The 18639-nt window shown below is 40.0% G+C and overlaps 1 protein-coding gene across 2 annotated transcripts in view; it reads right to left on the reverse strand.

Moving 5' to 3' along the window:
- LOC105492664 (ARF like GTPase 5A) overlaps window positions 1-17719 on the reverse strand; it is a 34749-nt gene extending 17030 nt beyond the window's left edge. For both annotated transcript variants that reach the window (XR_011609774.1, XM_011759905.3), the window contains exons 1-4: window positions 17429-17719; window positions 4299-4359; window positions 3335-3482; window positions 1521-1604 (exon numbers count right to left, since the gene is read on the reverse strand). Coding sequence is in view for 1 of the 2 variants with exons in the window: in XM_011759905.3 (XP_011758207.1) it covers window positions 1521-1604; window positions 3335-3482; window positions 4299-4359; window positions 17429-17474 (339 nt within the window). In the remaining variant the exon portion in view is untranslated. The remainder of the gene's footprint in view (window positions 1-1520; window positions 1605-3334; window positions 3483-4298; window positions 4360-17428) is intronic.
- Between the last annotated feature and the right edge of the window lie 920 nt (window positions 17720-18639).

An 18639-nucleotide genomic window follows, 5' to 3' on the forward strand; every position in this document is an offset into this window, starting at 1 on the left:
AGATATAGCCCAGAGACAAATAACATTTGTATCAATTTTCCTTTTTCCAAACTCTTCATAAAACCACCCTTTGGAATAAACTGAAAAATGCTGCATTTTTGCAAAATATGAAGTTGAAAAGAAAAAAAAAAAACAAAAAACCTTTGTCTTCTGCCTCTGTTATGGCTTATTGCTTGTATCCCAACTAGAAATGGAATTTGGCAAATGAACACAGAATGGCAAGATGTATTTCTGTAAACCTCCACGAGGTTTAAACACAGCTGCCGGAATTAAGAGTCCAAAATAGGAAAAGGTGCATCTTAGTGGTCATAAGGAAATGAGGAACCTCAACTTACAAAACTACTTTACTAGGTTTGGTTCCCTAAAGCCCTGAAAGGTTGCCTGAAATACACAAAATTCTTAAAGCAAATCTCAAAAGCAGATCATCAAATCAATAATAAAATTAACATAAAACTTCACTACAAAGATACTCGTTTTCCTAAGCTTTGCAAAACATTCCACTGAAATAAAAAAACTCTACATATCTAAATATTTTTTCTATTCCTATCTATAAATGAGTTGAGAAAGTAGCTTCTGCAATATCCAAAAATACTCAATTTTACTAAATACTATATAAACACTATATTATAGTTATGAAGTTGACTATATTATTGTTTTTTAAACTTACATTATCGTAATATTTTTCTATTTAAAAAACTTAATTTTTAAATCTATTTTTATTTCTACTTATTTATTTTTAATTTAATTTTATTTTTTGAGACAGGGTCTCACTCTGTCATTTAGGCTGGAGTGCACTGGCAAGAACAGCTCACTGTAGCCTTGACCTCCTGGGCTCAAGCAATCCACTTGCTTCAGTCTCTCAAGTAGCTGGGACTACAGGTGCATGCCACCACACCTGGCTAATTTTGTTTATTTTTCGTAGAGATGGGGTCTTGCCATGTTGCTCAGCTGGTCTTGAACTCCTGGGTTCAAGTGATCCTCCCACCTCCGTCTCCTAAAGTGCTGTGATTACAGGAGTGAGCCACTGTGCCCGGCCGGTATTTTTCAAGGACTAAGAAAATGGGGCTAGTCATCTTGTTTTGTTTAGTCAAAGGGACAGTATTAGAGAAATCTAACAGCAATTACATTTAAATATTAGTCTGCTGAGTAACAATCAAGAATTGCTAAGCACACAGGTACTTTAAAATCTCATTTCCAATGATAATCCTCTGTATAATTAATCTATTCAAAATGCAAAATGAAAGCCACTTATAGCACTTACTTTTGCCCAGGAAAATTGTGAAATCAAATGTATCTAGGATAACTGAAATAAAGTTCTGCAACTTACTTCATAATCTTTCTGCTGCTTCCAGATACATTCCAAATTGGGAGATGTCAAAATAATCAAGCAGGCGTGGCCAGCAAATAACTAATTATTTTTAAAAATTTAAAATTGATAGCACCCTCATGAGAAACTAGAAAACAAAATAGCGATTCACATACCCTTCCCCATATCTAATGTAAAAAGACTACTTACTTACCTCATGCGCTAACATTTTATAGAGCTCTTCTCTAGTTACAGAAATCCTCTCTCTGTCTGTACTGTCCACAACAACTATTACAAACTAAAATAATTACAAAAAAATTATTAGTGATTACATAATTTGGTATCTGTAAAATTTATAATGTGTTTATTTGATATACAGGCTATTAATATCAAGAAATTGGAATCTTATGGTATTGTTGGAAAATCAGAGCTACCTATACATTGTGAAGCCAAAAGGTCTGATCGATTTTAATATATTTACTAATTTTTAGAGAAAAGAGAATATATGATACTAACATTCCAACTAATATATATAACGCATGTCTGTTTTCAGTATCTTGAATGCTAATGGGCCTATATCCATCTATTTGCACTACAAATCAGTAAGAAAAACATACAATATGATCCTGAATTTATTACTTCCAGGTAGATATTATTTGTTAATATCAATCTGAAATCCTAAAAGGGCATGGGTATGGGAGTAAAGTAATGTGACAGTTAAAGAAATCAATTAAAAAAAAAAATCAACCAACTGCAAGAATAAATCTCTATCTAAAAACAAGCTCTCTTCCTTACATAAGTATCACCTGCTACCTGCAAGCACAACCCCTTCATGAACTGATGAGACTGGGATCAGAAGGTGCAATGAAAGACTTGTGACTGCTGTGCAGGACTGAGCTCCTTCGCACTGCTTCCTCAACTCCGTGAGCACCCAAAAGCAACAGATCAGCAGGAACAGATGGAGATTTAACTTACTCACTTTATGATAGCATTTATGATGCCCAAGTTGGTTCTGACCGCCTATGAGTAACATGCACTATTTATTTTTTGGACCTAGATCTTAATTTTTAAATAAACTCTTAAGATTTTCTGGATCTTTTCTATTCTTCAGACTTCATCAACCAAAAGGCAGATGTATGAGAGAACTGCGACTTTACCTCCCCTCTCACTTGACAGCTTACTGATAGGTGACTTTATCACTGTAAGGCCCATTTTATTCCAAGGTATTTTAATAAAGCTGTTAATTTTCAGAGTGTTGGCATGAATTTGAAACCTATAGCATTATGTATACAGTAGCATATATACCTTTATAATCACACATAACTTCCCTTATAAAAAAAAAAGATTAAATGCCTAATGCAGTGTTGGGAAATCAGGTTGTTAGATACACTTAATGGTTTCTTAATGACTTAAAAGTCAGCTTTCCATACATATAAACCAGCTTTATTAACTTATAATGAACACTACGAAGACAATTGTCAGTCTTTTAATTCACAGGTCTATGCAATGAAGCACTTAAATGTCAAAGGTCTGAAATTTCCTTTGGAAAATAATGTGTAAATTAAAAGACATGATTACATCTAAAATGCCTTATAACGAAAAGAAAAACAATTATTTAATGTGCAATTGTGTTTTGTAAAAGAAAATAGTAAAACTGGCTAGGATTCAAACCACCAAAACCCTCTCATTTGGTGAGCTAAACTCAGTCAAACATAAATAGAGAGAAATGAAATTATAAACTATGAGATGGAAGTCATTTAAAACAAAAAAAAAAACTACTAAAGACAAGTTCTGGGATCAATACACAATCAAAACATAATTAACCACCAATTCTCCCTATAGAGGTTCAATGATAGTGGACATATTGAACAATGACCCTGGAATAGGAAATCAAAGATTTTACTCTGCTTAAACTCTCTCTATATTAACATACTGTGATATTTCAAAAAGATTAACTATAAGGGCTCAAATCTAGATGTTTTCCAAGCATTCTGTTTTCCAAGCATTAAATATTGTAAGAAACATTACCTCTGTGTTAGTATAGTAAGTGTTCCAGGAAGAACGAAGAGATTCTTGGCCACCAATATCCCACATTAGGAAACGTGTATTATTAATCACTATCTCTTCTACATTACTTCCTATTGTAGGAGATGTATGTACAACTTCATTCATAGAACTGGGGGAAAAAGTTTATATATATTTTACAATTAGCACGGAAGCTAACTTGCTTGAACAATTTTTTAATCAAGGACAAATCAGCATAAACTTTTATAATTTATACCTAAATATCTTTTTCCCACTAGTTTACAACATGAGTGAGGGTTTAAACAGGGCTAGAACTAGGTCTTAGGCTATCTGGCATATACTAGGATCATTCCAGGAAACTATAAAAACAAATATTTTTCTACTTTCTTTTTTTAAATGTTACCCAGGCCAGAGTGCAGTGGCATGATCATACATAATCAGTGGCATGAGGTTCACTGCAGCCTTGACCTCCTCAATAGGATCAAGCAATCTTCCCACCTCAGTCTCCTGAGTAGCTGGAACTACAGGTGTGCACCACTACATCCAGCTAATTTTAAAATATATGTGTATATATATATATCTTATAAAGAGATGGCATACCACTACGTGGCCCAAGCAGTTTCTCAAAGTCCTGGCTTTAAGCAATCCTCCCACCTCTGCCACCCGAAGTGTTGGGATAAAGGCATGAGCCACTGCACCCGGCCATATTTTTCTACTTTCTACAAACAAAAGAGTTTTAGTACAAAACAAGCGGACAACTCAATGCCAACTATATGCTCAATATCATACAAATTTTTTGCTTTCTACAAAGTATTGCTGAGATTTGGCTCCAGGTTTATAGTCAACCTGCTTTCTTACAGGGTAACTTAGGTTTCATGTAATTTCTTACTGTATTCATTGATTGAATATCACCCAGGCCAAAAAAGTAACTAGAAATAAAATAATTTTTAAGACAGTTAATACTTACAATTGGTAAAGAATGGTAGTTTTCCCTGCATTATCCAGCCCAACAATGATAACTTTGTGCTCTGAAATAGAGAAAACACCAGTGATTTTTTCTTCAAAAAAGGAGAAAAAAGATTAATTCGATTATAGACAAAAATAAATTCCGTATTTCACCCTTCTATCTATGGCATAATTCAGTGCATGGCACTTTATACTTTCTTGGAAGTCAAAAGAACATCCTAGCAAGACCACCAGAAGTGTGCCATTATACTCACCTTCCCCATTGCCATTATTCTAGAGACAACTCTCATCTTTCCAACCTCCTCTCTAGGAAGTCACAGCACTACATTTCCTCTACTCCTAGGCAAGCCTACTCTCAGTAAAGTAAACCAAATATAATCACAACGATCTACAAATGACTTAAAGTTTAAATGTTTCACAATGGATTACGTCAATGAGGTTCTAACAGGAAATTCAGGCATCAACTGGGTACGTGTATGTGGAGTGGAATGAGTGGGAAGGAAAAAAGGACCATTTTTTAAATGGGTAATTGTAATTTATGAGTACCTTAAAACCACAGGGCCACTGTAACATGAAAAACAAATCTAAGAACCTATGGCTATGGTGGCAGTGACTCCCTCCCCCCGTTTGGCTTCTGTGGCACCACTTTCTCCAAGTTTTCTTCCTGTCTCTAGTCATTCATTTTTTTTCAATGACTCCTCTTCCTTGGGTCTTCTTTCAAACATTCACGTTCCCCAGATGTTTTCTTGCACCCTCTTCACATTTCAGCCAGGCCCTTGTAAGACCCATCTATTTCCAGGCCGTCTGAAAGCAATCCGCAAAGACGAGCACAGCATGTGGAAGAAACTAGTGTCCAAGATGGCCTCTGGATAGTCATGCCATTATGTAGCCGCCTCCTCTTGAATCTGGGCTGGCCCTGTGACTTACTTTTAACCCACAGATGCAACAGAAATGACCAGGCATGATTTCTGAGCCTAAATCATCAGAAACATTGCAGTTGCTGCCTGGCCGTCTTGGACAAGTCCTCCTGCGGTAAGTCAGATACCATATAGCAAGTCCAAGACTGCTGTGCCTTTTAATGAGTAAGCCCAAGTTGATCATGTGGTGAGACCCTGTTGAAAGGGATGACCAGTCAGTCCCTATCTCTTCCAGCCATTCTAGTTGAGATGACAGACAAGTAAAGAAGCCATCTTGGCTATGCAGCCTGGTTGAACCTACAGAGTATTCTAATTTTAGCTGCTATCTGACTGCAACCAAAGGAGACTCCCCAAGGTAGAACTTCCTAGCTGAGCTCAGCCGACTCATAAGAAACATGAAAAATAATAAATCATTGCTTTAAGTCATAAAATTAGAGTGGGTTACTACATAGAAACAGATAATTGAAGGAAATATTAATGGTATTATAAGACCTTGAGCAAATGACTTTTATTATTTCTCTGACCTTAAGTTTCTTCATTGTAAGATAGGGGAAATACTACCTATCACTCAGGGTTGTTTAACAATTAAAATAGCACATAGCAGTGCCTAGCACTGAAGAGGAGAGAGTTCTTAACCTGTTTTACCAGCCCAGGAAAAGATAAAAATTTACTAGAAACTGTACTTCAAATTTTGAATTTTGATCTTTTCCAAGGCTAGTGATATCCAGTACGACACTCTCAAGACACTGGGCAGTAGCAGCGAGCTGCAGCTCCCAGTCAGCCATGCAATAACAAGGGTAAACAACCAGTACTGCATAATAGTATATACTGTGCTATCAGACGGTTTTGCCCAACTGGAGGCTAACGTCAGTGTGCTGAGCATATTTAAGGCAGGCTAGGCTAAGCTATGATGTTCAGTAGGTTAGATGTAATAAATGTGTTTTGACTTCAGTTACTTTCAACTTACAACAAGTTTACTGACACATAACTACATCATAAGTTGAAGGGCATCTATAAACTAAAGTTCAAGTCATTCTCCCTACATAAGCTGCACATATCTTCACAGCAAACATTTCTCTACAGCTACTCGTGGTATCACCAAATGCTGGAATTATCCTAATTATCCATTTAGGGAATTAGACCAATCCTTTAAAGTCTAGCTTTCCATGTAGAATCAATTTCTCCTGCTTTCCCACACTACCTCTAATCTACCACTTATCCTAATTATTTACATGTGCACTAATCTCAGTTTAAGAAGGCATCTTCAACCATATAGAATACATATTAATCATCTTTACATTTCTAGTGACAACAACTATTCCTGGCATAAAGAAGGTACTCAATAAATGTTGAATTAATATTCATTCTATAAGTAATAAATGTTGAGGATTATAACACCTCAGGGTAAGATCTTTATAATTCAAATGGTAGATGTTTTCCAAATAGTTGCCACTTACCAGAGGAAATTCCTAATGATCTATAGGCACCTGCTATTATACAAAAATAGGAAGATCAATTAAATAAAACATGTTAATACAATCCACTAGGGTCCTTAAATGACATGACCACCTGTCCCTTTTGTGAGTTATTAAGAATCATTTTAAAGACCTAGGGCCCAGGCCGGATTGGTGGCTCACGCCTGTAATCCCAGCACTTTGGGAGGCTGAGGTGTCGGGTGGATCATCTGAGGTCAGGAGTTCACAACCAACATGACCAACATGGTGAAACTCCATCTCTACTAAAAATACAAAATTAGCGGGGCGTGGTGGCACATACCTATAATCCCAGCTACTTGGGAGGCGGAGGCAGGAGAATCGCTTGAACCCAGGAGGCGGGGGTTGCACTAAGCCAAGATCATGCCATTACACTCCAGCCTGGGCAACAAGAGTGAAACTCCGTCTATGGCCCTTAGTCTCCCAGATCCACAAACAATTCTGCTACTATCCCAGAATAGACAGGACTCAGAGAGGGCAATTCATGGAAATGACTAAGACATAAATAAGAACAGTGAATGAGTAACATACAATAAGACCAAATGTTTAAAAATGAGAGACAAGTGCAGTCTATCCCTGAGGAAATGTTACATGGTGGCTGAATTAAAATCAGATGATTACTTGGGGAGCATGGAATCCCAACCCAAGGAGTGTTACAGGCTGCAATGACTGATGTGAATCCTTTTTTTTTTTTTTTTTTTTTTTTAAACAAGGTCTCACTCTTGTTGTCCAGGCTGGATTGCAGTATCACAATCATGGCTCACTGTTGCCTCAACCTCCCGGGCTCAAGCGATCCACCCACCTCAGCCTCCTGAGTAGCTGGGATCACAGGTGTGCACCACCACGCCTGGATATTTTGTTTCTTTTGTAGAGATAGGGTGTCCCTATGTTGCCCAGGCCTGTCTCAGACTCCTGGGCTCAAGCGATCCTCCCACCCCAGCCTCAAAAAGTGCTAGGATTACAGGTGTGAGCCCCTGTACCTGGCCTGAATTCATCTTTAGAGCAAGGCCACACCTGCATGAGGGCAAGGTAATCGAGTTGTTGAGAAAAGGTACCTTTGCACCTACAAAGTTTTTAAATAGCATGGCAATTCTGCCTAACTCCATTTTTCTATGTCCCAAAATTAAGCATTCCCTTTCTGATGACATAACTCCTCTACAGTTTTATTAATACAAGCACTCATAAACATTTTTAATACAACTAGAATTCATTATCAAGCTATACTCTGATCTCTGACTTGGGTAAAAGTTTTTAGCTTCCCAGGTGAATACTGATTTTTAACCATAGCATTCTCAAAATGTCAGATTTTTTTTTTTTTTTTTTTTTTGAGACGGAGTCTCGCTCTGTCGCCTAGGCTGGAGTGCAGTGGCCAGATCTCAGCTCACTGCAAGCTCTGCCTCCAGGGTTTACGCCATTCTCCCGCCTCAGCCTCCCGAGTAGCTGGGACTACAGGCGTCCACCACCTCGCCTGGCTAGTTTTTTGTATTTTTTAGTAGAGACGGGGTTTCACTGTGTTAGCCGGGATGGTCTCGATCTCCTGACCTCGTGATCCGCCCGTCTCGGCCTCCCAAAGTGCTGGGATTACAGGCTTGAGCCACCGCGCCCGGCCAAAATGTCAGCTTATTTTTAAGTTCCAGGAATATATCCCACCCCGCCTCCTCTCCATTCCCCCAATGTATTAGCTACAGGCCAGAATTTAGATGGGCTTGTCAACACTCAGGAAGAAAATACAATTACTCCGACAAATAAAAGAAATGGTACCCTAAAAATAGTACAAAATTAGCAGGAAAAGTCCAAAAGGAAACAAAAATATAGGCAAGAATCTATAATATATAACAATAAAGAATGAGTAAAAAATGTATATATGTATAAATAAGGTACACAGAGACCATGAAGTAAAAAACAGTACTCTCTTAGTTTCTTACAAGGTCCTTAATCAGTTAAGGTTAAACCCTTATTCCAACCACGTTACCATTTTTTCAAAATAGTTTGCTACGCTTCTTTCATAACTGCTTTCAGAGCCTGAGGTACACCATTTTGAATACTGTCACCTAATGGTGGCAAATCTTTTAAACTCTGAAGATGAACTTGACTTTAAAGTGGGAGACGAGCCACCTGATATCATCTTGGTCATAAGTTAAAAGGTATCTAAAATGAGTGCTATCTTTTTGTTGTTAAGTGAAATATGAAGAATTATTTAAAATTTTGTTTCCAAAGAACTTCTAAAAGGAGTTTCAAAGGATACACTGAATAACAGTAGGACATACAGTGAAAAAACTATATAGCCTCCTAAAATGAGAGCTTTAAAGTAAAACCTCATCTGGCTTTAGTACAGGTATTTTTTAAAGTGGTCTCCTTACTTCAGCCATGTCCCTAGGACTTGGTTATTACGTCCTAATTCCAAACCTGGTGCTTTCTAACAGTTCTGTTAGGAAAAACTAGCTTGGCGAAAACTACTAAAAGAAAAAAAAAAGAGACTCTTAGGCTGGGCGTGGTGGCTCACACCTGTAATCCCAGCACTCTGGGAGGCCGAGGCAGGTGGACCACAAGGTCAGGAGTACAAGACCACCCTGGCCAAGGTGGTGAAACCCCATCTCCACTAAAAATACAAAAAAATGAGCCAGGCCTGGTGGCGCGTGCCTATAGTCCCAGCTACTTGGAAGGCTGAGGCAGAAGAATCGCTTGAACCCAGGAGGCAGAGGTAAGATTCTTTATCATACCTGGCCACTAGCTGAACATGATCACCAAGGTAAAACTGCTCTGAACAAAACCATGTGCAACAACACAGAGACAAGCCTAAGATAAAGCAGATGGCAGAAATTACTCATTCCAGAATTTCATCTTATAACACAAGTTAGTTGCCTACTGAGGAAAGGAAAAGGTTAACTGTTTCAAGATGCATCATCTTTTACACCCACTGTATGGAATGAACTAGAGAATCAATAAGCTGAAATTAGATAACCTATCCTGTGGTGGATTAGGATTTAAACTGCTTCAAATCTTTCTTTAACAGTGCCTAGAAATAAAGAAAGCACACTGGAGAGAGAAGGTATAGTAGATGATATAGGGTAGGAATCCACATGTCTCGGCCAGGTGCGGTGGCTCACACCTGTAATCCCAGCACTTTGGGAGGCTGAGGTGGGTGGATCACTTGAGGTCAGGAGTCCAAGACCAGCTTGGCCAACATGGCAAAACCCCGTCTCTACTAAAAATACAAAAATTAGCTGGGTGTGGTGGCACACACTTGTGGTCCCAGCTACTTGGGAGGCTGAGGCATGAGAATCAGTTGAACTTGGGAGGCGGAGGTTGCAGTGAGCCGAGATTGTGTCACTGCACTTCAGCCTGGGCGACAGGTGAGACCCTGTCTCCAATAAATAAATAGACAGAATCCACATGTCTGGCATGGTGGAAAATGTTAATAGAGAAAAGCGCGTCGGAGCCGGTGGTAAGAAAGAAATGAAGCGGCTAGCTGTGGAATTTGGGCAGGGAAAGAAATCCAGTCCTGCCCTACAAAGTTAGAAATGGCTGGAAGTCCTAGTAGGTGAAAGGTTAGGTTACTGTTACAGTAGAACAGGAAAGATGAAAGGTAAAATGGCTATGAACAAGAGGAGGGAAACCAAGGTCTGAAGCTTTGGAGGACCCATAACCTTCTGGCTGCACCTGAAAGTGAGTAAGTAAACTGAGATAATATCGTTAGATAAACATGATGAAAAAGGATGAGTGTGACAAAGAAAGCTAAGCCTTAGCCCAAATCTTCCCCTAACTCTTCTTGACCTACCTCCTAGAATTTAGAAAAGCTGCTCTACTCGGTCTCTAGAACGTGTCATAAACTTTCCAATCATTTAATTTTGCTCACGCCATTTCTCCACACTGCAGACCTTACTCTTCTGCTTAATTTTACAAACTCAATGAATTCCTATATACTTACAAATGCATAAATATGCAACCATGCCCCCAAACTCTTAAGACCTAAGCAGATTTCTAAAGTCAATCAAGGGAAACCAAACTAATATATTTGAACATACCATATTCTTAACAAATGGTTAAAATACTTGAAAAAGGAAGAAAGAAACTCCGATCAAACATAAACAGAACCTGGAAAATATCCCAAAAAACCACATGTAGTCTGAGATCTCTGGAGGGCATTCCAATGAAGAATCCATGATTCAGAGGATCTTTACCTCCTTATTCCACCCAAACACCTACAAACGACATTCATTGCCAAGTTCTAGTTGCTCTCTCCCAAGACATAGCTCTATCTGAATTATTTTTGTATGTGTTTTTACAATAAAGCACCAATGACCTTTTTTTTTTTTGAGGCGCACTCTCGCTCTGTTGCCCAGGCTAGAGGGCAGTGGTGTGATCTTGGCTCAATGAAACCTCCACCTCCTGGGTTCAAACAATTCTCCTCCTGCCTCAGTCTCTCAAGCAGCTGGGACTACAGGAAGGTGCCACCATGCCCGGCTAATTTTTTTGTATATATTTATTTGAGACTGAGTCTCGCCCTGTTGCCTAGGCTAGAGTGCAATGGCATGATCTCAGCTCACTGCAACCTCTGCCTCCCAGGTTCAAGGGATTCTCCTGCCTCAGCCTCCCGAGTAGCTGGGCCTACAGGCACACACCACCACGCCCAGCTAATTTTGCATTTTTAGTAGAGACGGGGTTTCACCATATTGGCCAGGCTGGTCTCAAACTCCTGACCTCATGATCCACCTGCCTTGGCCTCCCAAAGTGCTGGGATTACAGGTGTAAGCCACCTGTACATGAATCATCAGAAGTTTACCGTACCTGGCCTAATTTTTGTATTTTTAGTAGAGACGGGGGTCTTGCCATGTTGGCCAAGCTGGTCTAGAACTCCTGACCTCAGGTGATCCATCTGCCTCGGCCACCCAAAGTGCTGGGATTACAGGCACGATCTACTGTGTCCCGGCCACCAATGACCATTTTTAATAGCTTCCTAAATCTAAGACATAGCATGTAGGTCACAATGAGAACTATAAACTTAAGATCAAACTCTGCAATGGGCTCAAAGACAAACATGTCAACTCAATGATAGGGTCAGATTAGTCATAAAGTTTTTAATACTAGATGAACTTTCTTTGAACATCTTTACTCTCACCACCACAGCCTGTTCCTTTCATTAGCAAGAAGGAAAAGCATCTATACAAAATGTAAATTTGTAGCCAAAAAGTGCTATAATGCACTTCAAAATAAAGACCCCATAGAATCCCAATATGCCTACTATGAGAATGTTATTATGGACAAATGTAATAAAACTTTCAGCCATTCCAACTCTTTGATGCATGCGAATCATCAGAAGTTTACTGCTTAGTATGATTTTTATTTTAGACTATGTCACAGCATTCCTGTATTTACTCAAATAAGCCACAACAACCACACTGTTCTAATGCTTTGATGGAACTGTGAATTATCAATTAGGCTTCAACGTACCAATCAATACCTTAAAGTTTTGTCATGAAAATGCTTGTTTCCCTTCTCCTTCGTTTCTTTTTGACACACTGAGGCAGTCTACCAGTTCCATTCATTGCCAGTCTTTAAAAGTTAATATGTACTCCCCCCAACTCATCAGTCAATAACTTAAGCATAATAATTGTTATTGTAGAGAATTACTATCTCTGTGAATCATACAACATCGGAAAACACAAAAACACCAAGGAAAATAAATGGAGAGTCATCCTAATTCATCATTCTTACCTCATATCTGAACTATCACTAAGCCCTATCAATTCTTTGTCTCTCAGAGCAAAAAATTCCATTTGTCAAGTTCACTAAAGTTCTCTCAGTCCATAGAACAGATCCTGGAATAAAGCATGAGCTTAATATTTTTCATGAATAAGTAAATCAGATCTGGAAAATATAAAGGTTAGGAGGGAGATATCTGATCAAGTCATTTTGTATTAAAAGTTCAATTTTTAAAACTTAAAAGTCTTATCAATAAAAAGAAAGTTTGAAAATAAATTTGCTAGTTCAGTAATGGCAAATGAAGTTTCAGGGTAATAACCAAACTTCTCTTTTGCACTATGAGGTTGCTGGAAAAAAAAAAAAGCAATGATTATACATGGCAAAATTAGAGATCCAATCAGGAGGCAGAAATCACACAATAATTTGAACTTGGAAAGTTCAATATCAAAAAAATATTACAGGGGACTGGAGTAATGAGAGATTGGCTAAAAGATTATGGGAATGACAAACACAAGAAGCACTCACTACCCCTAAGGTTGAGATAAAGGTCCTCCCACTCCCTAACACTGGCTGACTGAATGGCAGAGAAGCAGCAGGTGGGACCCGCCCAAAAATCCTCCCTCTTCGGTGCTGGGAAAAACTGTTTATTGAGAGGTATTTCACTGGAGACCTTCCATTATGAAACCAACTAAGACAGGTACTAGGGGACGCTGCTGGTTGCTGCTGACCACTGTGCAGTACAAGAGCCAGGCCTTGGAGAAGGTGTTCATGCTACAAGCAGAGCCTGTCAAGAAAGCACACTATAACTAAATACAAACACCCTTTCCTCCTGCAATGCCCCTCCAGTACAGCCTATCAACAAAGCTTAACATTTTGCCCAGTGGTAAAAGAAAAACGTTTAAAGGACCCAGCTCCACTTCCACAGAGCATGCAAAAAGGGTTTACAAATGGTCTCTGACTTGTGATATTGTAAAAGCAATACACATTCAGTAGAAACCATACTTCAAGTACCCAGGTAAAGATTCTGTTTTTCACTTTCAGTACAGTATTCAATAAATTACATGAAATATTCAACCTTTATTATAAAATAGGCTTTGAATTAGATTTTGCCAAACTGTAAACTAATGTAAATGTTCTGAGTATGTATAAAGCAAGCTAGGCTGAAGCCATGATTTTCAGGAAGTCTGGCATATTAAACTCATTTTTTACTTACTGTATTTTCAATTTACAGTGGGTTTACCAGGATATAATCCTATCATAAACTGAGGAGAATGTGTATTAGAAGCTAAGAGGCAAGTCTACCCCTTGGCTACTCAGCTTCCATATGTACTCTTCTCTACACATTTGAACTCCCTTATAATAATAATAATAAGCCAAAGGCAGAGGTGGCTTCCTCAGCATCAGGTTCCTGAAGCACAGGCAGCTTCTTCTGCACCCATTGATACTTACAATTCCTTTTCTAGCAACCAATCAAGAGAGCAATACAAGGCCATTAAGGAGGAAATTCCACAACTTCTTTTATAGTTCACATCAGAGTCAGTTCTTTGTATCTGAGTCCTTCTTATACAAAGTCCTTCTTATATGAAGTTGTGGGCAAACGTGTGTGTGTGTGTGTGTGTGTGTGTGTGTGTGTAGAACTGACTCTGGCACTAGATCTCGGTTAAAATCCAGGGGGGTGGAGGGGAGGTGTGTGTAGGAGAAATAATTCTGGCACTAGATAATCTTAGTTAAAATCCAGGTCTATCACTTTTAACTATAGTGCTTTAAGCAAGTTACCTGTTTCCTTGCCCCTGTAAAATAAGGGGAATAATACCTACCTAGTAGGGTTGTTGTGAAGAGTAAATCAACTAAGTGAAGATTAAATCAAACAACCTGTGTGAACCTTGCACAAGTGTTAACCACTATTATTTTACTTGTAGAGACAAAGTGAGTTAATTTCCTGTCTCCCCACACTGCATGAAAGCTTCATAAAGGCAGTGGAATTTGCCTGTTTTGTCTGTTATTCCCACCACCTAGAACAGTTCCTGGACTAAATAGGTGTTTAAATATTTGTTTATTGAAAACAAGTAAACCACTGATCACAAGCTCTTCTATAAAAAAAGTTACTAATGGCAACTTTTCGAAGTTCTAAAGACAACCTAGAGTTTAGCAACTAAAAAAGTTAATGGGGGGAGGAGGAGGGAGGAAAAAATGATGTTGATCTCTTCTTTAAAAAGACCAAAAATCAGCAACACATTCCTTCAGTGTTTTAACTTGCCTGACTCTGGCATATACCAGTTGTATGGCCTGGGGAAAAAAAAAAAATCATTCCACTTGAGCCTCAGTTTTCCCTTTTCAGGGGAAATAACTATTTCAAAAGATTGTTAAAACATAAAATACAATAAAATGATTTAAATGACAGCATCTAGGATAAAGTTTGTACTCTACTAAAGCTCAGTCTCATCGAAATGTGACCTCCGGTTTTTCTAGTTCGAACAGTATACAAAGAGCTTTCACTGTGCACTCAATCTGAGCTTTAACTGAGAAAGCTGTTCTCAGGGGGTTTCAGAAACAGGAGATACTGCTTAGTTTAAGTTTCATCAGATGGCAAATTCTGTAATCTCCCAAAACATTCTTTCCAAGAGTTTCTATGAAAAGAATATAAGATTGTATTCTGAATCCACTGAAGGTAAAACAAGAGCGTCCAAGACATATCTAACTTAAATACGTCCTATACAGAAAAAAAAAAAAACAAACAAAAAACCAAAAAAACCCTGCCGTGGCTAATGCCTGTAATCCTAGCACTTTGGGAGTCCGAGGCGGGCGGATCGTGAGGTCAAGAGATCGAGACCATCCTGGCCAACATGGTGAAACCCCATTTCTACTAAAAATACAAAAATTAGCTGGGCGTGGTGGCGCGCGCCTGTAGTCCAGCTACTCGGGAGGCTGAGGCAGGAGAATCGCTTGAACCCGGGAGGCAGAGGTTGCAGTGGGCCAAGATCACTTCACTGCACTCCAGCCTGGTGACAGAGCAAGACTCCGTCTCAAAAAAAAAAAAAAAAAAAAAAAAAACCAACAAATATCTGGCATTAAATGGTGGATATTCTGAAAAGTGACCCTATTGATAAGCCACATTGTTTACCAGAAGAGAAATAATTTATTCATATTTTCACAATATTCACATCTAATTTTCTAGAACTTAACTTCATTAATTCCCTTATTAATTTCTGCCAAACTGACATAAACGTCCCGTCAAAAAGTACCACAAAATACAGGTTATAAAAACACTACTATTAGCAATTTGTAGTGATACCAGAGCACACACCCTTATTATTTACTACTCCAAGGAGCTGTTGGCAAAGTTCTCAATTATTCTTAACTTACAGAAACAAATAATTTTATCATTGACTCAAAACAGAAAGTGGTGATATCTATTTTTCTGGCAGTACTAGAGCTCAATTAACAAGCAGTCTTTCTAAACCTCACAGCAGATGAAACACTAGCTTTGCTAAAAATAATATAAAATGATGGATGTTAAAACTAGAATAGATCTTATCTACTGTAAGTACTACCAGTCTTACAGCAATGTAAGTTTTAATATTTGAAATGTAGAAATAAAGTTTACAAGATTTGTAGGCTCCACAGAACCCTGGTGTTCTAGGTGAGAAAACCTAGACCAGAAAACCAGAGTTTAAGTGACTGGTTCCCACTCTCTTGCTCCCAACACAAACAGCCAGGCCAGTCAGAGACAGTGCTGATTAGAACTGATTTTCTCTACTTTATGAAAACTCCTCTTATCAGAAAAATTGATACTGCCCTTTCTTTCGGTATCACGTTATCTACACATTTGTGTGTGTGTGTGTGTGTAAAAGATACATTAAGGATCACAAGTTCTAGTTATGCTTGCTTCCCCTAAGCTTCTTACAAGAGCAGCTAGATCATGAAGGAGGTGGTTGTAGTACGTGTACGTAATAGATATCAACATTCACGTAAGTCTTTATTGGAAAACTGGGATGTAACACCACCAACCAGCTTACACAAGAGAAAAACACAAACTAAGTTACTGACAGCGGGATGATGAACCACCCAACGAGTTAAAAAGAAACAAAAGTACGCCACTATATCTTAATAAGTATCCAGTCTTTGGGTTCAAATTATATTCTTTCCCCAGTTTTAGTCATTTTGTAACAAATTTTAATAAGCCTGATATGTATTTCATGGTCATGTCTGAGGTTGGCTGAACTTAAGCATCCCTATATAACACACTTAACACTTAGTAACTTGCTAGTTACCTATGGTTAACAAATGTTTCATATGGTATGTTTTTAAAACTTTCAGTGAAACACTTTAACATTTTTAACCCAGCAAACAAAAACTGTCTAAGCAAATAACCCACACGAGTAGAAAAATGACCTTAAGCTTAACCTGAAACACATGTATAATAAGGAAAACAAATGGAGAGAAGTCCATCTCAATTCAGGAGGCAGAAGAACTCCCGCTGCCCCCAACACACACAAAGAGGGATGGCAGTGGAAGGCAGGCTCATAAACCAGAGGTGTACTGGACAAGTCAAGCGATTCCTCCCGGTTTCCGCATTCTGCAACAGCGGTCGCTCAGTGGTGCGGTTAGGGCCGCAATCTATAACCTTCATTCCAGAAGACCCCAGCATTTCTATGTGGTGTCCAAATCCAATTGGTGAGCAAAGAAAGGGCTGAAAGGCCAGGCCGTGATACTTAGGGACGTTGGACGTACGGCAAGAAACATTTTCCACTCTCAATCGAAATCGGAGCAATGGGTGTATTGCGGAAAAGACTTATTAGGAAGGTCCCCTAAGACAAAGGGCTGCGAGTCAGGAACCATCCCCAAGCTCGGGAGCGGGAACCGAACGGTCCCGGGGCCGTATCGGCGCAGCCTGCACCCCGCGCTAAGGCGGCGCCCGACCGCGCCGCCCACATTCCGGAAGTATTCGGAGACCCCTACCCAGCCGGCCCGAGCTGACCCTCTCCTCCACCCGTACGCCCGCGGACCGAGCTCCTCACCCTGGTGATTGAACAGTCTCCATATTCTGGTGAAGAGAATTCCCATTCTCGGACAGCAGACCCCCCCCTCCAGACACCCGGGCCGCCTGGCTTCCCCTGGCTCAAGCTGAAGGGGAGGAGAGAGACGCGTTGGAGCCTCCGCCTCTGCTGCTGCTCCCGCGCTGGTCGCGGGCCCGCTTCCAGGGAACCGGAGGGAGGCCGCAGCCCAGGCCGCCCTGCCGCGCGCAAGGCCCCGCCGCTGCCGCCGCGGCACTCGCCTGGCTCGCGGACATCGCCGCCGCGTTGTCTGCGACGAGCCTCGCGGGCCACCGTCCTCCCCCTGTTCCTCTCGGGCGGCTGCGGTGGCGACGACCACGCGGGCGGGGGAGGCGAGGGGGTGGGTTTGGCGGGACGTGAGTGCGCAGGCGCGCGGCCAGAGGGGCGGAGCCTGGGAAAGGGCGCCCGCCTGGTTCTCGCTTATTTGCATAACCAAGACTGCTGAAGGCGTGGGACCTTTCCCTGGGACTGAGGCTGTGAAGGCCGCAAGTTGGGGCAGATGGCTTCCGATTGCTTGCTGTTGCGTCCCCGAGTATTTATATTTCTCTCGAATCTCCTCCCTTGCTCCATAATGTGAACATATAATTGAGTACCCCATGTCCATCCCCAACCCTTGGCACACCAGTAAAAGTTCCACGTCTTGACCTCTAAGACATGGTGTCCCCCCTGGGTCTTTTAGGGAAAAGCCTGCCGCCCTCTGACACTCAGCTGAAGTCAGTGGCCTTACCTAGATAGTCGCCTTAAAGCCGTTTTTGCACTTCAGGGCTCTTTTCTTTCCAATCTCTCTTCACTCTCAGGTCAGTATTGCCCAAAACAACGATTTTGATCAAGTCACTCCCCTATTTAAAAACCTTTAGTGGCCACTAAAGCTCCGTCCCTTTCTGTTCTCCTTAACCTTAGTAAAAAGGAAAAGAAAGAAAAATTGGGAGACGTAGGAGCCATTTGAACTGCTTTGTACGCCCATCCACAACAGCTGCATGAAATTAAGCAAAATCAGCAATAAACTGCACCTTCCCATCTCACTTCTCCTAACTACATACAATTTTACCTCAAAATATAGAAAAGTAATTTATTTGACTTCTTTTGGGGCTTTATGGTTAAAAAGCCAAAATTTAGAGGAGCCATACATGAAGGGAAGGAAAATCATAGTAATCCATATTAATTTATAGATTATC

The sequence above is a fragment of the Macaca nemestrina genome, chromosome 11 (genome assembly GCF_043159975.1).
Source record: "Macaca nemestrina isolate mMacNem1 chromosome 11, mMacNem.hap1, whole genome shotgun sequence".
Taxonomy (NCBI): Eukaryota; Metazoa; Chordata; class Mammalia; order Primates; family Cercopithecidae; genus Macaca; species Macaca nemestrina.